We start from the raw sequence: 22072 nt of genomic DNA on the forward strand, positions 1-22072 counted from the left end.
CTCTCCTCCTTGTGCAGCGCCAGTTCTGTGCATCACAGCCAGACTGCCACTGAGCTGGCACAGAAAGGAGGGGTTGGACATGGAGTATGTAGCATTTACTTATTTATTCATTATCTCTTTTTTCTTTTATCCTCTCTAGTCTTTGATCAGGGACTCTCTACATTTCTTATTCGACCTCCTTGTGCTCCATTTCCCCCATCTTTTTTTCTGTACTGAGTTATTTCCTCTGGGTCTTTTTTCCTTTTCATTTTTTCATGGCATTTTTGAAGCAGAAAATGCATCAAGGATGCCTCAAGTTTGAGCTGAACTTTAAAACCCAAAGCTTTTGAGGGACTTCAGGGCCAAGGTGGATTCACTTGGTGAGGAGGATGGGGCAGCGGCAGGAGCGGGAAGGGGCTCGGCGGTGCCTGAGGCGGCTGGGCCGGGCTGCGGCCCGCTGGTGGCATCCAGCGCCGGGTTACTGTACGCTGAATTGCTGTAACAGGGGCGAGTTTATTTCTGACGTGGCCTAACTCAGGAGTGTAGTTTTGCAGCCTGTAATTAACGTACTGCTTTTGTATAGAATTCTGTTTTCCTGTGAGTTGTTTCCTGTATAAGTGTAAATAAACTCGAGGCTTTGAATGGGAGGTGAGCGGTTGGTGATGGTTTGTGCCGTGCCCGCTGCTCGCAACACCATCTGCCTTTTCTGTTACCCTGCAAGGCTCAGTTTTCCCCAAATAGCTTTTGGTTCATCTGGAAGTTTGCAGAAGTTACACACAAGGATCTTAACACCACTACTGAAATTTTTTCTGCAATTCTGTAACGATCTTGACAAAAACTATTAACCCCTAATCCGAAATCCTACTGCTGCTTGCTTTAACTGCTATTGCCACAGCTGCTCAAGATGTGCTTTATCTTCTGTTCCTTTCAAAACTAATTCAAACGCATATCTCTATATACCTTGGCATGCCCGCACCTCCATGTTTGCACCCATTCCAGTCTGCCAGAAGACCCCAGCAGCATATCATCCAATTACCCCTTAACTATCAAGCCTTGGTTGGTTTTTTTTTTTTTGCATTCCTATTTAACAGCGCTCAGGTTCTCACCGGTTGTACTTTGCCCTCTCTTTTTCAACATTTCTCTCTCAGCTCCACTCTCTCTTGTCATTTATACTGTTGACATCTCTGCTGACCATCCTGCAGCTTCACGGTCTGTCTTTGCTGTGAAGGAGTCCCAGCCCGTGTACTCTCCCTTTTCCTTCTCCCATCTGCCAGAGGGTCATTTCTGGCATCCCACTGTCTTATGTCACTACTTGCTGCAAACCAGCCTCCTTGGGCAGCGACCCAACAACTGCAGTTTTCCATAGCTATTTCCAAACGCTGTACCATCTCCTGATTACAGCTCACCAACAGCCCCCAGAGCATGGGGACTGCTGTTTGACCAGAAGTGAAGAGGGATGAGTCTCTGGTTTCGGTTGCGCGGCCGGTGAGCCAGACGCAGCCCGAGGACTCTCCTTTGGCGCAGACCTACCCAGCAGGGCCTGGGCCTCGCATGCAGCCCCGGCCTGTTTGATGGAGTGAAAGCTGTCACGGATGACCAACGGAATCTAATAAACTCTTCTCTATATTTAACAGACATTCGACTATACAGCTTGGGTTTTTTTATGTATTTGAGTGGGATAATGCTTCTGACTTATTTATTTTTACTTGTATGTAATGCTTTCCTTTCCATGATGTGTTCTTCTGCACTTTAGAAACACGTGTTTTTTTCTCAGAAACGCATTATTTTTCTCAGAAATTTTAGACAGCAGTAAATGTGAATAAATGTTTAAATTTTCTGAAACCAAGTAAAATATTATTTAAAAGGTTTTCTTAACTCTAAAAATGAAATTATGCTTACAGTTCTGATTACATACATAAATAAAGCTGTCATCTGCAAATGCAAAACAAATGATTATAGAGAATCTAGCTTAAACACAACCTGTCATAGCAAATTTAATTAAAAATTGGCACGTATCTAGATTATTTTCTACCTTCACCAGGATGCGTCTGATCAAAAAGGAAACCAACCAGGCCGACCAGGAAATTGTGGAAAGACTGTCAGCTCCTTTGAGTACTGTGTTCAAATATATGTCTAATCCAATTAAACCCAAATAAGCGGTCAAAAGGCTATGGCACGCTTTCCCACCAATTTCTCCAGTGACAGAACTTGGTGCATGTACTTCAATGAAGCATTACAGTTACGGAGACAGGCAGAGCAGACAGAAGTGTTACCAATTGCTTTTCAACCTATTTAAATACACTGCCATTACCTGCACTTAATATTGGGTCTTTTACCTTAACAAGGTGACATTAAAGCCTCAATTCTGGAAGGAACGTAAATGTGTTTTAAGAAAATTATTAGTTCCATGATCAAAATAAAGGGTTATGTTGGGGGAGAAGAGGTGATACTTACTAAAAAATGATAGATAATGAAGAGCAGGAGCAAAAAAAACCTTTTATTTCAAACAGAAATAAAAGCACTGCTAAGAAGAGTTTATCCAAACAGAAACGCAGTATCTTCAGTTTGAATGCTAAATTAGGAAACAGCTAAGCCATACAATCGGGCAGCTTAAATATGCCATGGATTGGACAGTCTCATTTTCATGTCAAGTCCGGGAGTCACAAGGATGACTTCATCCTATGATCAGGGTCTAGAAATTGTCTGTACTGTTAAACACATCTACTTCAACTGTTATACTTCGTGTCTTGCAAATAGGTCTCTTGAAAAGCAAATGACATACTGTGGATGGCCCTGCAAGTCCTGGAAGGAGCATTATTGGGTTTAGGCACAGGAGACGTGCCATGCAGCTGCCCGACTGCCACTCTTTATTTGGGATGGGAGGGATTTTGCATTTTTGTGCTAATTTAGAACCAAAGCTACCTCTCCCAAAATCATCATTATTGCATTAGTTATGTTATTTGCCTGGGGACATTGCAGACGTAGGTTTCTCAGTAGCTGCTGTCGGAGTATGGCATTTGCTTTCAGTGTGCCCCAGCACGGCCCTGAACCTCCCCATCATCCCAACAAAACACAGGCATTAAGTATATGAAACAATTTTCCCAGCATTATTTAAAAAGACCTCAAGCCTCTGTGCGGGGGTGACAAAAGAGTGAAGTAAGACATGTAAGATGTTTTATAAAGATATATTTTAACTTCGAAGGCACTCAGGAACCATGGTGATGAATGTGACACAAACTTAAATTGCTTAGATATGAGCTCTGATCCACAGGGAACTATCCTAAGATTCATAAAGAGCATCAGATGCTAATAAATTCTCGTCAGTACCTACCTGGGCTTGATTTAACTGGTGACATACAGCTGAAGTCCCTTGAGATGGATTGTCATTTAAATGTCAGCCACTGCTTTGACACTGTAAGGTGACCTCAATGAAAATGGGGATTTCCGTGTAATCTTACGCCACATTGCCGGGCAACTGATGCCAAAACAAATTTACTTTTCCCCCCTCAGTGTTTCCTTTTTTCCCCATTCAGCATTCTGACTTTGCAGGAAGCTCGTGGTGGCTTATACACCATGGAGTTAGACCCAGTAAACAGATTGCTATGTTTGTTTTGTGCATGCCAAGGGGAGCAGAAAAGATTATTAACTGCAGAACTAGACTGGCAGTAACAACCTTGGTCTTGCACTAGGTATCATTCCGCCAGTGTCACAATCTGTCACTGTTGTAGGAGAGGTCTTGTATTATCTATCACGTTCTTGTTAGCTTTGCTGTTCACAAATATAGTTTGAAAACACAGTAGCAATTTCAACTCATTTTATGTTCCTTAGTTTTGTACAACTAGTTTACAATTATACTCTAAATATTTTAAAAGGGATCCATTTTGCAGCAACCTTAAAAGCTTTTTATATAATTCTAACAATTTGAATTAATATACAGATATTTTGTTGCTGTCTACATAAAATTAAGTTGCTCTTATTTTTCAACTGCAGTAGCAAGCAGTATCCAGGCACTGTCCTGCACTTCAGTAATGGAAATTTCCCAGCCTCAAAGCACACTCTGTCTCAGTCAGCTGCAATAAAACTCTGAGTGATTTCAATATTGTTGTGTGCTTTACTTGTCCTCGGTTATCTGGAGCTTGTATCTTTTCAAAACCAGCTACTCCTCATGAGCTTGCTTCATCTTGCCCAAGACTTAAAATTCAGTAAACAAGCTGTGAATGTTGAGAGTTGAACCACCAGATAAAATGTTATTTTTTTTGCAGGACTGATAAAAAACTCCATACGGATAGTCAACATTTATAGAGAACGTTACAGTGACTTGCGAGGATGCCACTGAAGTCCCACTTTGTGACCAATGTTTTCTTGTGCCGAAGCTTTATACACTGCAAGGCTATTAAGTTTTTACAAAGAGATTTAGCTAGTGTATAATATCAGTATCTTGATCACTGTATTTCTGATACCATTGATTGCTAGGAAAATACAAGAAAATAAAAAAAAAAAGGAGATAAGATTATTAAAAAAGATAATCTTATTACAAAACCTCACAAGTCTAATGATTTACAAATACCAAAACACGCGGTCTGTTTCCCCCACTTGTTCTCAGTTCAGCTGTAGCCAGGACAAGTGATGCCTCCAACAGAGGCAGAAGTCAAAGAATGTAGGAACAGGGTTATTAGGGTTTTATGTTGTCCAGATGTTGCAGTAACTCCATTTTTAATAGTTTCCATAGCTAAAAATTTAGGGAGCATTTGTGATGAAGAGGTTGGGTGATGTGAGGGCAGAGGAGAAAGGATGATGAAGCAAAGAATAAAAGAGAATACAGAATGGGAGGGAAGAGTGTGAAATAGAAGACGAACAGGTAGTGGGGATGAGCTCTGGGAACAGAGGGGTTGGAATGGCGATACCCAGACCCCTCTGCCTCTGGCTTTGTGCAAGTGAAGCACTTGGCAGACACCCGTGAGGAGCCAGTTTGGGGAACAGTGCCAGACCTAAAAAGAGCTAATCAGGACTCGCTTTCACATGACGTTGTTGTCAGCTGGGGTGATGTTCAGTGCAAAGAAACACGTAGCTAATGATTTTGTGATGGCACAGGTATACGTCCTAGTTGTCTCCTGATATTATATTTTGCCTAAACGATGAGCAGTGGCTGAACAGAAACAACGGATGGAGAACAGTACACCAATGGGATTCTGAGATTTTCCCTGTAAAAGTCACCAGGGTTCAAAACCCAGCCAGCACCAATACCCCATCACAAGTGCCTGGCAGCCTTTATGAGCAAGCTGGAGGCCACAGCACACTTATTCTGAATCTGAAGTTCCACATAGGAACTGTCATACTTAGCTTTCCTCTTGCTGGTTGTGGCCAATAACAAGACCTGGCTGGAAACAGGACTGCCCTTTCTCCTCTACTGGCCGGATCCTGTCCTTGCTGAGGCTCAACGACAGAAGAGGCACAGCCAGACCTATGGCTGAGATGCTTCGAACACCTGCAGGGAAACCTCCGTCTTTGCTCTCCAAGCTGCACCTGTGCTGTGGGAGGGAAGGAAGGTTATCAGTCTCTTCTCCTTGCGCCTTGTTCAATCCACTGACCTGGGAGCCCAAAGAGTCTATACTGCATTTTTTTAATAGATATTAGAGACATCTGTTTCTACAGTCCAAAATTGATGAATCACCATGCGTTTTTAAAACAACCATTTCTTTTGCAATTTTGCATATCTATAGCAGATAAGACCTGTGCAGACGAGAGAGGTTTCCTGAAGGAAGTGGTGTCACAGCATTTCAAAAAGACAAGCCAAGCTGTTGGAATCTGTGTTGCGTTACAGGGGCAATGCAATACCTCTGAGCGCTTCCTGTTTATCACAAGATACAGTTTTCACCACATCATAAAACTTTCAAGTATTTATTAATAAACACTCCTAGAGAAAAATTAATATCCAAATATACAACCCCCTGTGGCATCTGTCATTGTAAACAAAAGATGGTTTTCATTATATATATATATCAGGGGACTATTTGTGTGAGAGAAGTAGATTTTGAGGGCCCCATCCACCTCCTGCTAAAGTCCACGTTGCAGCTCTCATTAGGTCATCGGACCCCCAGCATATGATTTTTCTTATATGTAAATATCAAGATGTTTGAATGAGCAAATGTAATTTTTACTATCAGCATTTGTCATTTTTGTAAACAGTGTAGGTATACAGAGAACAAACATCTGCAGAATTAGAGCAGAGCCTTATATGAAAGTGGCAAAAGAAAGATTTGCTTCTAACAACAATAATCTGCAAGTGCTGAGGTACCTAATCAAATATACAGATTGTGCAGATGTTCAGAGCAGTGCTGGCGTGCTGTGTGGCCTCTCTCACTTGACAGCTCTGTTGTCTCAATTAATTCTTCTGGATAAATTAAACTAGCCTGGAAACGTAGCGCTGGGGAGCAGAAGGGTGCAGATTTTTCAACACCAGCGACCTCGATGGTGCAATTTGCACCCTCAGCAGATAAGATCTTTAGCAAGGAAATGCAAATTATTGAGACTGATTCAGGATGTTCTTGTGATCATGGGTAGGACTTGGTCTGCAGCTGACAGGCATGAAGAGTGGGGGTCAGGGAGGGAATTCAAGGTTTCTGCCAATTCTGTAGGGAATAAACGTTTTGGTAGGTAACTGCAAAACTACAATGCAAAGACAGGCCTTGTGTCTTACAGCTCCACGGCTGAAGAAGGCTGGTTAAGTTCAGAGCAAACTATAAGGCTTATCAGTTTCTTCAGGCTTTCTGGGACAAACGGGAAGATCTGAACTGCAGTTTGGTGTGGTAACCCTGCTGCGTGGAAAGTCAAGATGGGTAATGACTGTATACAATTCTTACTTCTTTAAATGGCTGTAACATTTTAAACTCTGCCGCATAGACTGTTATCAGTTAGACCAGGGGAAAGATTGAACTTCAGGAAGATGTTCCCTCCAGCCACCAGCACTAGATCTAGCTAAACTGAATTAATATTTACAACATTTGTAGCTTTTGGGATTTGGGAAGTTTTAACAATGGGAAAATTATCTGACTCGTATTATCATTGTCTTACCTTCCATATGGTGGTTATTACTCCAGATACGCAGAGCCTAATGATAAGAGGTGCCTTTTATAACTTCAATATATCCATTGTAATCAAGCACTCCATTTCTCTTACTGCATTACAGAGTCTCTGGGTTTTGTACAAGTGACAGAAAATTGTTGTGAGGATCTATCAGCGTCCTGCATCTCAACTAACTTTTCAATATGATGTCTCATCTCCCACTGATGTTAGCAGAGCCAAACTGAATCCCTGGCCTGGAAATCCTGAGAGAAAGACCAACAGCAATGGAAAGGTTTTTGACTATTACAATAAAGGTTGCTTTAAGAAAAAGAAGGAAAAAAAAAAAAAAAAGATCAAGAGCGAGAACACTGCTCTTTTTGAAGGATATGACAAAACATCTGTAGGATGATGCTCTGCATCCAATTTTACAGGTACCATTAATGGCAGTAGGGTAAGATTAAGCGATTATGCTCTGCCAAACAGTAAGTGTGAGAGAGCAGACAGCAGATGTCCAGCCACTTAGGCCTATGCCTTGCGCACCAGACCGTGGTATGGAAATGTGTGCGGATATTTAATTGTTATTCAACTACAAGTTGCTTGGATTTATGAGTCTGGGAAGCACATATGCTGCAGTGAGAAATGAGTGTTTATTAGCACAGTAGCTGTGCTGCCCTTTCCCGCAGAGAGGCAAAGTCCCCCTCTCTACAGAAAATGGATTAAAAGGGGGCAGCGTACCACTCGCACATCCCATTTACCTTTGTGAAGTGCGGCTGGATAAATGCCAATATACAGATACATTTCCATCATGAACTCTGAAGAGCTTTTACTGCTGCTTCTCACAGATAATAAAAATACAGCAGCTGTTCTCTTATCAAATCCCAATTTGGAGAAATGTATACCTAAATAAGGGACATAAACGGGACTCCCCCTTCAGGGACAGCCACATGGATACAAAAGAATAAACCCTTTAAGAGGTAGATTAGGAAGATGGGACCATTGCCCTGCATTCAAGCATTTTTCCAGTGCTTGTTGCAACAACCTTCTGGGTCGCTCTGAACATGTCCTTTTTCTTCCTTGGTTCCTCTTCCACTCCTCTTACCCATGGCAGCATCCTCCTGGGCTCCTGCACTCCCCCTCATTCCCTTCACTGCCGAGTGGGTCACCTTCCTTCACCGATCCAGTCAGCCTCCCTGATCAGGCTGTGTTCATCCCGTGCCCTCCTGAGGGACGCACCACCTAGGAGGTGAAGTGGGAGGTTGGGCACAGAATAGCAGCAAAACATCCCCCAGCACACCCCAAATCTGCAGCAAAAATCTGCCATGTGTACTTCTCCCACTCATTGCAGTTCCAGTCTCCATTCTCACAGTGTCCAACTCTCCTCCTTTCCTGGGCTGGTATATTTTTTTGCTGAATTCATTTTCTTAGCATTTATTGAGCTCAAAGGGCCTGACACACACCAGAACTGCACAAAGAAAGCAGCAAGGCTGGGAGCAGAAGTGTCCTTTTTGATAACCAGCAGTCCATTAGATTTGGCTCAGCTGCCATGCGATATCACTCCCTAAGTCTAGTTTCATCTGTGCAACAGGGAGGTTTGACTACACTGCTGAGAAGCCTTCAGACAGTTCCTTTGCCATCCTTTGCTGCGCTTTTCTCTGATCTGGAAAAATGCAGGAAAATATAATCACAAGGGCAGTTTTATAGTGACTTCCTTACCACCTCCTTTCTGCTTGTCCTCTTCCTCTCCTGCTTCTGCCATTTACACCTCCCCAAATCTTCCTGCTGTAATTCTCCATGCTCTGGGTGACCTCGTCCTACCATCTCAGAACCAGCTCTTGACCTCTAGAAACGCACTCCTGATCCAGGATCTTTCTCCTTTCTTTGCAAAGGACACACTGCACAAGCAAGACAGACAAATGCAGGCCTCCTTTCTCTGGACCAACAGCTCAAAAAAAAGTATTACACAATCCACAAGACATGCGCATTACTCACCAAAACAGTCATGGGTATCCTATTTCTGCAGCCCTGCCTCTCAGTGCTTGTTTCTTTCCAGTATCGTACCAGTGTACTGAAGCCAGGGCCCAGTAACAACTGCGCATGTATAAACCTAAAGCCTTCAATGGAGGGGAATTTTCTGTACAGCTGTAGTAATGATCAGAGGCAGTCCTACTGTGAAGGACAGAAGTATCTTGCCGCGATTGCTTTGTGATGTGGTCTGATCATTTATACTGTTGAATTAACAAAAATAACAAGATAGAAGCTTTCCAAATGGAATCCGTTGCTCACTGCCGTTCATTGCTCTATTCTTATTCCACGTACATTAGGAAGCGCACATTATCTGATAAATCAAGACATAAGAAACAAAAGAAATGCCTTTTTATTAAGGGAAAAAACTCACCCTTTCTAGAAATACTGTAGGAACATTCACATCCTCTATTTCTGTCTTTTATGAAAGGCAGGCTGTGTCTTATTATCATCAAGGAAAAAGTAAACAAACGTAATTTAATCAGTTCTGTCTTTCGTTGATTTGCATCAGCAAGAATAAAAGACAAAGGCAGAATGGAAAACAGCAGCTTTGTGCTAAAAGTTTGAATGCACAAAATACTTCTTTCTCCAGCTGTCAAACATTAAAAAACACTACGCATACCAGTGATAATAAAAGTGTCAAACAACTGACCACAATGGGAATCACAATGCTTCATTAAAAGCTGTAAAGCAGAGCAGAAAAGCTTCCAGCCATTTGTTAAACAGAACTAAATGCTCAGATACTTTCAAAAAGTGTCAGAAGATGCTTTTATCTAGTCTAGTCAGTCTGATAAATATCTCCTTGCTTATTTCAGCCCGGTCTTGGAGCTCGCATCGATTCAGCAGTAACAGCTGTATGTGCCGTTCGCGTTCCTGAGACTGGGGCATCCCTCAGTAAACCAGAAAAGGTTAATGTCCTTCCCAGTGATCAGGCCTTCATTCCATGCGGTGCAGGGATATAATCAGTGATTTTGTATTTACATATGTAATTATGTATTATTTGGAGAACCTAACCTATTTGTTCAGCTGACAGGCGATGTTGTGATAAGGAATTTCAGCAGACACGATATTTATAGACCCTTTATCTCTACGTACAATCAGAACTAAAACGTCAAACAATACCCTGAACGAAGGGTTGTTTCAGTTCAACTTTTCCCCATTGTTGCTTTTCCCTTTTTTTTCCCCCTCCTTCTGTCTGGTTACTGCCTAAAACTTGGCAGTGAGGAAAAAAAAAGGGAATGTGACTCACACTGACAACTTCATTTGCTGTAAGAGACCTCGGTAATTGCTCTAACCCACGTACAGGAAAGCTTCCCCTCCTCTCTCTCTCCCTCCGCCCTTAGACAGCCAGAGCCCATGTTTGTAACCGGAGCAGCCTGGCTAATCTCGGAGGTCATGCTATCACTTACGAAGCAACCAGGCCTCTTTCTTTTCACTTTTCTTCTCCTGGATTCAAGCTGACCCCTCACAAGAACTTACCACAGCTTCAGCTTAAGGGGCGGCTTCCTGCCAGGGATTTCTCATGAACCCGATAACTGGGGCTGCCGAAGGACCCGTGGGGTTGGAGTGGCTGCTGTCGCGACGCACATCACCCTGGCAGCTCCAGGATAACGCTGCCGAGTGGTCAAACAATCGTCACCCTTTCCTTTTCTGATGGGATGGGGGGCAGGGGACGGTAAATAGGAACTGGAGAAGAACCAGCACAGATGCCTATGCAGCACTCTACCAAAATATATTTTCATTTTTAATTACATAATCAACATAATGAGAGTGGCATTCGTAGTGAGGGGGCGGAACAGATGGCAAAGACTTAGTTTTCAGCAAGACATTAATTAACAACAACTCTGGTTTCTGCTAGAAAAGGGGGTTTGTTCTGCTCTGGCAGGGTTAAGATGGGTGCTTAATGCACAGGACAAAACTCCGTTTCTCAACACAGAATTGTGATCTTTGAGTTGTTTTTTTTTTCCCCCTACATCCCTAATTTCCAGGTACTCTCTAAAACAGCAACATCCTGCATGCAAGGCCTTATTAAAGACCAACACAAGTCTGGGTCCTAGCAGTAGCTTGGGATTCTCCTTGCAAACACTTCTGAATGTTCTGTGGACATATAGATACAGAGAGGAAAGGGAAGAAAAGCTAATATGACTAAGTGAGACAGTTTGGTGCAACTTATCCTGCAGGTGAGGCTTGTGTAATATACGGCAGCTTCACAGAGGTATGGTTAAAGTTAAAGCTTTCTTAGATGCTCTGCGTGAAGTTCTCTCTCTTCTTTCCTCTGTTCCTCACACTCGGGCTTAACATCTGCACACTGGTGCAGCTGAGTTGGAAAGAGCTATCAATCCCAAGGGGGACTGAAGCAGAAAGTAGCTATGAAAGATATTTATTAAAACCACAGGCAGAGAATACATCACCCAGACACAATGAATAGGGAAACAGCACACACAGTCAAAAAGTCTAGCCTCTATTTTTCGTCTGATAAGCTGGCTGGACAGCCAGACACGCTGAACAGCCCACAAAACCCCGGCTCTTCCCTCCCTGTGCTGCCAGGTGACGCGAGATTGCTTTTTCTCTGCTTTGCATTCACTATCAGAGGCTCTCCAGAGTCACACACCCAAGTCCTGCAGAGGCCTGTGGGCCACATTCCTCCGGGGATTACATCCATCCCCAGCAGGAGAGGGAGAGATGCAGGCCAAAAGGGATGGGCAAGCAGTGGGGAGGGAGGAGCTGGGGGCAGGGAGAGGAAGAGAACATCAAGATGAACACAGGCAGGAACTGGAGGGCAGTATTGCAGGAAAGGGAGAGGGGAAGCACTCATATACTGTAGCAATATTATATAAAATAGGGCAACAGGGCATCTAGATTCATCCGCTGTGGAGCTTGGAAACAAACCTATTATTCCCACGTCTCACCACTCATCCCTCCGCTGCCAGCAAATATCTAACAGCTGACGAGAAATGTCTCTGCCCATTCTAGTGACACGCACATCTAGAAAGGATGCTTCTCCATTACTCCCACTTACTCCGTGCAGGCAGTAGATGGTTGTGGGTCTGTGCTGTAAGCTGAAAATCACACCCCTACCCATTACCCAGGGGGAGTGAATGATATGATAGCAGATGATTTTTTAATTTTCTTTCAATGTGTTTTTTTACACACATAGTTGGGATAAGTTAAAAATGACATTACAAGAAGATTATGAAGTCCAACACTAAAAAATTAGTATGTGCCTGAACTAAGAATGTCTGTTCCACCTTTCAGCAGCTACTTGAATTCAAAATATCAGGTCAGCTCCCATGCCATATTGCTCCCAGCCATAAGAAAGTGCATCCTGACATCATTATACTGAACATAACTAACCTGCAGAATTGCACACAACTTGGGCCTCCATCAGTTCATGTTGTGTTAATCCAGAAATGGGACAGAGAGAGGAACTCAGTCACTTGCATACATCAGATGGCAGAGATTCTTTGCAGGATAATTTTTAGGAGAAGTGCCGGATATCACCAAAACTGTGCTTAGGAGGTGCAAAGCAGAGGAGAGAAAAGAACACAAAAAAATTTATATTCTGCTTAGCCCTTCCTCCTTTCGCAGGGGTTAAGAGGGAGACGGAAGTACAAATGCAGTTCTGTTGATTCTCTCATCTCCTTTATTGGGAGGAATGGCAACTAAAAACCCTTTGCAGATATAAACTTTAAAAGAAATAAAAACAACACAAGAAGTTAACTCTTCAAGCAAAAACAAAAAGAAAAGCGACCAACAGATGCACAGACAAGCACTGACTTCGCGGGAACTGCAAGACTGAATTTGGCTTGAATTCTGTGAAGTACTTTCAAAGTAGGAGCATACTGCATACAAATGAGCGTTAAATAATTCGCATCATTAAGAGAGCTCTGAGCAGCTCATCTGGACTTTGAAAAAAGCTAAAGCAAATGTACATTGTTTGAATACCATTAGGCACAGTCATTAACTAGCATTAAGACATCTACAGTATCGACACTTAGTGCTGTAATAAGAGACCCATCCTCCTTTCCAGGTTATTTGCCTTTTATTGATTTGTAGAATTTCTTATACACAAGCTTTAGAGTGCCACAGAGCTCAGCAATTCATGTAGGAATACCCATTAAAGAACTATACAATTACTTCTTTTTTTATATTGCATCTTTTAATTTTGGTTTTTAGAAATGTAGTCCTACTTGTTTGGAGTAGATACCATAGACAATTTGAACACCACATATATCAGGGAAACAAAGACACAAATAGGTAAATGGATTTATCCAAGATGACACAGAAGGATGCAGTGTAAGAGAAATAGACTAAAGGATCTGGATGCCCAGTTTTCTGGTTTAACCATTTTACTCGATCAGCTCTAAGCTACAGGCTTAGGATAAACTATGGCCTCATACTGTATCTCAAATGCTTGAAAACATGTTTCAGAAGTAGCAGGGACAGTACAGAACAGGCCAGGTGAAGAAAGCAAGTTGTGCAAAGAGCCAAAGGTACAATATAGATTAATATGGTTGAAGGTATTTAACTGCCAGAGCTGCAGGAGGTGAGGAGTGATGGAATACCGAGAGCTAAATATGTGCAGCAGAGTGCATAGGGGGAGGCAGGGGCAGGCAACAGCCTACAGGCAGTTGAAGGGGAGCTGGAAGGAGTCTCTAATGAAGGCAGAAATCATTCTGAGTGACTCAGAATATTGGTATTCACAAAGAGAATTGAGAACAGGCAAAAATAAATAAAGCTGAAAGCAAAACCCAAAGGCCAAATCCCTCTCAATAGCCAGAACACTGATATAATCTGTGCAACCAAACAACAGGTCCTTGTGAAAACCTCTCTCCGGCTGCTTCCTGCACACCAGCCTCTCGCGAGGGCTGGAGGCAGCTCCCAGTGCCCAAGCCAGAGAGCTTTGCAGGCTGCAGTTGTACTGACATCATTTTTCTTACAAAACGCACCCCGGTGGTCTCCCCTTTACACCCCCAGCCCTCGGCTTCCCCTGACATCTCAGCTCGCGCATTGTGTAACTTCACAAGCCTCCCTTGAGCCCTGAGCAGCTCAGCTCCGCTTTCACTAGCTGCCAGCTTTTGTACATGCCACAGGGACACACATCGGTCACCGACAGATTCAAAGTTCCAGTAGTTTTTTTTATGAGTGGATTACGCTAGCCAACTTCCAGACCCTGCTGCCATCAGCCCAAAATGTACGCAGGCAGCATTTAACTAAAAACCCAAGTTCTGTAAGTTTTACAGTGAAGACTGAAAAACAGACTAGTTTCAATTTTTTCATACAAGTGTGATGGCTTTTTGCCTTTTTTTACTTTTCATTAAAGAGTAGTCAAAGAAGTTACAGTTACATATATTGGAACTGAGACCAGTAAGACTGAAGGAGAAGAAAGCCTTCCTGACAGCGAGATCTATGCGTCAATGGAGCAGTCTCCCGGAGGGGGCGATGGGAGCACCAGAAGTGCTTTGGCAGGGCCGGCACTAAGTGCTGCCAGTGATGGAGCCAACTCCCAGAGGACTGCCATGAGACACACGGCCCTCAGCCATTAGCCTGCTAATGCACATCCTGGCTTGGCCGACTGCTGTTTGGGAATAGCTCACTGACTTAACATTTCATTAACAAGAAAAAATTAGAAGACAATTTTCTAATGGTAGGGGCAGGCCTTTGCAACATATCTTCCCATTACAAAAGGTGATTATTAGTAAGGGGAAGAAATGAACAGTTTTCATGAGTATTTGTATTAGGATTTATTCATTAACCTTTCCTTGAACTACTTCAAAGTAAAAAATACTAAATTGCTTGGATCCCCTCTCTTTTACCCTGCAGAAAATAGCCACTTCCCAGTTTCTTGCTAGCATTACCAAATAAAAAAAAGTAAAAGCCACCAGTTACAAAGGGGCTTAAGACTGCAAATAGAGATCCATAATTTCTTTACCTTAGAAGGCAGACAAAACCAAGACACAAATTGAGATGCTAAAATCAAGGCAAAAACCAGCCTTATAAACATTTCCAGGGGGAAGAACATAATGGGTGGGGGAAAAAAACTAGATTAAGCTATTTTTCCAAGGTTTTAACGTCAGTCGAAAACCAAGCACTTTAAATGCTTTCCTCATAATCTTCTGGTTAGTATACACCGCACTGTGTAGCAGGAACATTGTTTCAACAGTTCAACTGGTAGCTTCCAAACACACTGTATTTAGACTTTGAATGTAACTGTAATACTGAATGTCTAGGGTCTGATGTTTACTTTTGTGTCCTCATCCATCCCCAGTACATGCAATCAGCTTTAGATCTGTAGTAAGCAGAAAGGTCTGTCCATGTATGATTTGATATTTCCAACATTTTGAAGAGATGAAAATCCATTGACGGATGGGACAGAGAGAAGGAGAGGATTAGTTTTTGTTTTTAAAAGCAGACTCACCAATGTGAGAGCAAAGCCTGCCTACACTGTTGAATTTGACCTTTGCCTCAACTGCAACGTTTCATTTCTTTGGAAAGATAGTAGACTTCAGACCGATAGGACTCTACCGAATGGCAGAGTCATTTCAGCATTTAATTAATTCTCCCATCCCAGGTACCTCCACAGCAGGGGTTCAGCGGGAGCAGGGCTAAAGCAGCCGTGCTCTAGGGAGTCCTTGGAGAGCCAACATGAAGGACACAGTAACCTTCAGAGACCAAAGACATTTGGCCAGCTAAGCCTGTCAGGGAAAACTCTGGACACGTGTCCACACTTCACCCCATGCTGGCCATTCCAGCTGCTGAAACAGCTGTGTAGTATTAGCTGCATCAACAGAAAGCAATTGGGTGAAATACCTGATGTCAGTGGCCCAACTCGTGTTACCTGCGCCTGTCTGTAACCCAACAATTAGATCCATCATTAGCAGCTCAGCTTAATTATAACTTAGAACTTCTCGAAGCATAGACTTTGCACAAGATTTTAAACGACTACAATTAATTATACAGAAAGCCTGATGTGTCTTCTGGTCATTGTTAAAATATTTTTCCTTTCCCCACACTGACACCAGAACTTGGTTTCGTAAAGGAATGGGGCTGTAGACTACAAGAGAGGTATCTCTTGTAGCCTGATAAATACACAGAAAAACACCTTTTAGGTCTTATATAAAAGAGAAACAAGGCTTCAGATTTTTTTAATCTTGACTAAGAGATGCAAAAAGGAGTATTATTGTAGCCTATACTTGTTTAGTCCCACTCTTTATATGCATGACTTCTTTCCTGCCTCTCATTTAAAAGGCTCTTTGACTCTCCCCAAATTACTACTGTTCGCCATTATCAGAGATAATGTACCCTGGCCTGAACCAACTACTTGACTTTTAACCAGTAAAAAGCAAAACCCAGGATTAGTGCCAGAAACACTGCAATTTCTTAAAAGATACAGGGAAGGAAGGGAGGTATTATCATGCATAAAAAATTTCCCCCTCAGCTTTCCAGTGCCTACCTGCAAGATGACAATATTATTGGAATGACAGAGCATGCAGAGTGCTCTTTTGAACAATTTGTGGCAATGGGCGACATTACGTATCTTTTCCTATTGCTATTTGGTTTGCTTTGGCCAAAGGAAAGAGGGAGCCCTCTAGGGGTAGAAAGACAAAGCCCTGAGGAGCATTCAGACACCTGTAGGACAATTTGCCTTTTCCATACCGAGACCCTCCTGCCTTACCTGGTGAGAGAAGTCTCCTGACGTGTGCAAGGGCTTGGAAGCCGAAGGTCGACGCAGAAAAATCAGGCTGGGTAGCAGGAGGTCACAGGCTCTTTCCTGGAAGTGCTTACTCTACAGCCTAGAATATGATGTGGGAAGTAAGTCTCTTTTCTATTGTTTCTGCAGTCTTTTTCAGGGAAAAGAGAACATCATGAAACTGCAGATTGAAGTACTGTTAGCTAGTCTGGCCCACCACAACATAGCTACATTTTTTTCTTTTAGGCTATGCAAAAGAATTGGTTTTGCCTTACTATATGCCTCAAGCGTACAATGAACTCTTGTATAAAATGAGCAGGTTTATGTTTGTCAAGGCATGTTGAAAATATTTCTTTCCAAGAGCTACTTCTATTTCAAGGCTAGATAACAGCTGCACCATTTAAACATTTACATATTTTCTCATTCTAATGAGAACTTACAATTCCCTCCAAACAGCTCAACATAACAACATAAGAATGTGGCAAACCGAAATTTCAAAACATTTTTACTCCAGTAAAAAAAAAAACAACCCACACCACCAAAATGCAAGTATCAAAAAGCACCTAACAAAATATTAATAATTATTTGTAGTGCAACAGGTAACAGATTTTGTTAAATATGCAAAAAAAAAAAGTTCAAGAACAGCTTAACACTTTGAAAAAAACAAGTTTTGTTTTATATAAGGGATGTCGACTGTAAGACACCTGCACAGTTACATATGCAAAACTGCATTATCAGTTTGGTGAAATAGGTAAATACCCATTACAATCTCTACACATAATTTACAAGCAATTTTCTGCATGACATATTCAAGGTCATGCTTGATTTCTTAAAAAAAACCAAAAAACAGACAGTAACATGAAAGCCTGTAATCTACATTAGTGCTACTTGAATAGCAAACTTGATCTAGATGCAGAAAATGTTTTGTCTAGCCCTCGCCAAAGAGCAGAGACAGATGAAGTCTGCATTACTAGAGGAGAGCCCATAATTCTTACAGTTCTCCTAGTCTCTGAAGAAGCACTTCTGCTCACTCCTTTTCCCAGGTGTAGAGGACAGGCATTTCCAGACTGATCTGGTAGAGCTAAAGAATTAATTCCTGCATAGCAACCCCCCGTAAAGTTTCCTATAGAACCTGGATGAAACCAACAAATACGAGTCAAGGTAAACTGAGCAGCTGTACAAGAATTAAATAGCCCTCATCTGTGTTGTAACAGTCACTAATTCAGGCTGAAACAGAAACATCTGCCTCATCACCACTGTTATTTCATTACTTTCTACAGTCTAGGAAATGAGCGGCTACAGATTTTACAGCATGTTGTCCGCAAAGAAACATACACTAAATGGGTGGTTAAAAAGAATATGAAGATTGGTTATTGCTTGCTCAAACAATTGAGGTGGATAATGCTTCTGTGTCATGAACCCCATCAATGGCATCTAAATTTAGCTTCATGTAGCTTTAAACCAAAGGTTTACATTCATTTCCATGGGCTTATTGATTGCTTCTTGCTCAAACCCACCAGTGACAGAGACCGCAGATGACTGATATCACAGAGCAGAAGGTTGGCTATGAGCCCCATGTTGAACACATGGTCTACTGGAGATCTGCTAGATGAAAAAGAAAACATTCATGAGTAAGATAGCACAGCCAACAAGAATCAGCAACGTCTGGATTTCACCTCCTACTCATGAAAAGAAGACAGTAAAGCCAATGTTGGGCACCAGCAAGGAGAAACAATAGCGATGTCCAGTCCTGTTCTCAACTGCAGCTGGAACAGGCTCAGGTCTATAGGAAGACAGCATCCTTTGTTAGGAAGTACCAAAGATGCCTACACAACACTGGAGTGATTTTGTTCAGCTCTGTGTTGTTATCAGCAAAGAGTAGCTGCAGTTGCCTTTGGACTATGGAGTTACCTGGATGATGGATTCCCATAGTTGCTTTACATAATCACAAAAGAACAGCAGAACTTGGCTTTTGCTTATGCTCCCTGGTGAGCTAAGTGAATCACAGGCTGGGAAACTGCTGCTAAACCTAGTCAAGCAAATCCCCAACCTACACTTTTCTGAGAATTTGCTACTTTTCTAGAGATTATTACAAGTGAATTTTCACCCCTGGAATTCAAACAGCTAAACCACTAAAACATTTAGAACCATGAAATGGAAGATGTTTTCAAGAAATTTGAGATTTGATCTGAAGTAGGTTCAAGTATGCCCACAGCATCTTGAGCAGAATCTACCTTATGACTGATTATGGTTATCCTTGTTTTTGTATTTGAAGAAATATCTTATCTGCTTCCCTCTGATGCAGCATTCTGGGCTCTTACTAGATTTGTGTCTTCTTCACTAGGATAAATACAATAGAATTTAGACAAACTGCCTAAAATACTGCAGATCCCCAAGATTGTTAAAGCTTGCTTTTTGTAGAGTCCGTTATCTCTGTCCTGCCCACCTTACATCTTCTTTTCTTGAGGATATGAACAGCAGCACTTCAGAAACAATCACACAGATGAGTTTAGCTTCCAAGCCATACTTGAAAGACACCATCCTTCTCAAAACTTCCTCTATGTTCTGTAGTAAATTAACCCTAACGTACTCCAAGAATTCACTGTCCATCCTTCCACTTCAGCAGTTAAAGACCACTTCATTAACAAGTATGCAAGTAAACAAAAAATTGTCACAATCTCTGCTGCAACAGGGTCTTTCAGATTGTTATTACATTACTGTAAGACATTAGGTAGTACGCCAAACTTAATCTGCACTATTACTGTTGTTAGCTGGTAAAAAGAACGAAGGAAAACTTAGATCAAATCAATGAATTAGAGGCATGCAGTCCATTTCTAATATGGTTTTAGTGACCTCATCTTTTAAAGTAAGCATGCTCTGTGATCCCAAGATTTGTTTCCTTTCCACTGGCTTCTCTTCCCAGAAAGGCCCTATGGAAGAAGGTAAGATTTGGTGACAGGGTAACCACTCAAAGATGTGCAATGTGACCACTGCGGATCCAGCCACTGGGAGTATTAGAATGAAAAATACATTTAAGAAACAAACAATGCTTCAAATCACTATACTTTATTAATACTTCAGAAACATCAGATCCTACAGCGGAGAGTTTTATCCCCACCTGTTTCCAACCACTGCTTTGAAACAACTTCTTGCAATATGCAAATAGATACATGAGGCACTGTGTGAGTACAAAAGTGACAATACAAAAAACCCAACATTTAATCCTCATGCAATACATACACACACATATATATAAAAAATAAGGTAATGTAGCATAATACACACAAGCACTATTAGAACAACCCATGTAAATGAATGTACAATATGCATAGCATTTAATGATCAATGACAACTGGTTTCTGACCTGTGCACAAAACCAGTCAGCTTAAATAAGATTTTTAAGATACTAGATAACTGGTTAAGCCACAGCTTATAAAACCTGCCGTACTGCAGCTTTTCTGCTCAGGGTCACAAGTGCAGATTAGCATACAAAATAAATAAGGACTACGATTCTACAACACTTGGCTAACAGCTCTTATTTCAAAATCACTGGCCCTCTTACTTTCATTCAAGATTCATTAGCCAACACAGTGGCAAGAAATGTGCCTAAAGCAACAGTTCTGCTCTTGTACTGTTTTAATACTGATAAGAACACATATTTTTAAGTCAGCAGGAGTAGTTACAGAGGTCTAACTTACCACTAAATAAGCTCAGGATTGACGTTATGGTACAGAGCAGACACTGAAGAACGACACTGACTGAGAGGTTGATTAGCCACGTGGTATGCTGCAGTTACCAACCTGTCTGTTGGGTCAACTAGGGCAAGAAAGAGAGAGAACTGAAAAAAGCAATCTTTCCCTCCCCACACTTTAAACAGTGCAAATGTTTGAAAACACAAACAATCTGCAGGAACAAGGAAATACAGAGACAAGAATATTTCTGAAGTCCTACATTCAGGCTGAGAGCTACTGTTACCTGAAATAAGCTTAAGTATTCCTATGGAATAACATGCAAATAACAGGATTTTCTTACACGTCCAATACTGGTCAATCCCAAAGACACAACAGTTGTTGCAATCTCTTATCTTCCTAGCTGACATGGTACTTTCTACACTCTTGGTGTTGCAGGCTTCCAAATATTGGACCACATTCACTATGAACACAAATGAAACTAAAATTATAAAGTGGCAATTAAACTTAACAGCCAAGGGAGTTTACAGTCTAAGAAGCAGCATTCTGGGGAGGGGGGCTGACAATGTAAAAAGACATAAAAGATAGAAGAAAAAGAAAATTGGGAAGAGAACAAGGAGGCGACAGAGCAGGACTGACTTTCAGAAGAGGAAGTTAAAAGTAGTTAAGTAGTAAAGTAAAAGTACTTAAAGTTAAAACTTCATACCGGCCTTTTTTTTCCTAGTATAACGTTTTAACCCCCAACCAAACATCTTGCTATTATTAAACACACTGAAAGAGGGAAAAAAAAAAAAAAAAAAAAAGCAACATTAATCATCCAGTATTAAGCAGAATGCCTTTTAACAAAGTTAGAAAGGGCAACATGAAAAAGAGGAAGTCATAGTATTTAATTGCCCTGAGAAGGTCCCCATAGGATCTCCCTAGTTTCCTAGCTATTATCTCTTTATCCTTAGACATCCAAACCGAACACCATTCCTTTGATAAAAGGATGAACACTTCCTGCAGGGAGTGATGGTCACACCTTTCAGCTCCATTTGCCAAAGCGACAAACCTTCCACATGCCTACTCTACTGCCACACGAATGACAATGAACTTCAAGAAGTGATACACTAGATCAGCAAAGACCGATGAAGTTCTTGTGCGTGGAAATTCAGAACCATTTAATAATTAATAAGTTCTGTACTTGCTATATTAATATCTCCTGCAAATTAGTAATCAGGCTTAACAGTTGAGAGAAAATTCAATAATCATAATCTAATTAGTCACAAAACCCAGATACATTCAGCTCCTTTGAAAGTTAAATATATCTTCTCTCTTCAGACTAAAAAGCACATATCAACAAGACATGAAACCCTGACTGAGAGGAGTTTGTTAACAAAATAAAGAGACATTACAAAGCAGCCAAATTCTTTTGCTTAAAACAGTGGTTTTAAGCTGACAGTGCACTGCCAACTCTTCTAGGTTGGTTTTTTTATTCCATTGTTTGCATTCCAAGAAGCTTGAAAACATTTCTTTTCCTATTGATTTGTCCTCTTCTGTTTGACAAAGCTGCATCTTGCTAAATTTTCTATGCTGCCAACACAGCTGTCTTTTGTTTATTTTTGTGTGCACCAGCAGCAGCATGTACAGC

The 22072-nt window shown here is 41.6% G+C and overlaps 1 protein-coding gene across 1 annotated transcript in view; it reads right to left on the bottom strand.

The window, feature by feature from the left end:
- The window catches only part of MAPK1 (mitogen-activated protein kinase 1), a 55871-nt gene extending 36508 nt beyond the window's left edge, over positions 1–19363 (bottom strand). Inside the window, exon 1 of the mRNA XM_009888150.1 lies at positions 19200–19363. Within this exon, the coding sequence (XP_009886452.1) occupies positions 19200–19363 (164 nt within the window). The remainder of the gene's footprint in view (positions 1–19199) is intronic.
- Between the last annotated feature and the right edge of the window lie 2709 nt (positions 19364–22072).

The sequence above is a fragment of the Charadrius vociferus genome, unplaced genomic scaffold, assembly GCF_000708025.1.
Source record: "Charadrius vociferus isolate BGI_N301 unplaced genomic scaffold, ASM70802v2 scaffold326, whole genome shotgun sequence".
NCBI classification, from domain to species: Eukaryota; Metazoa; Chordata; class Aves; order Charadriiformes; family Charadriidae; genus Charadrius; species Charadrius vociferus.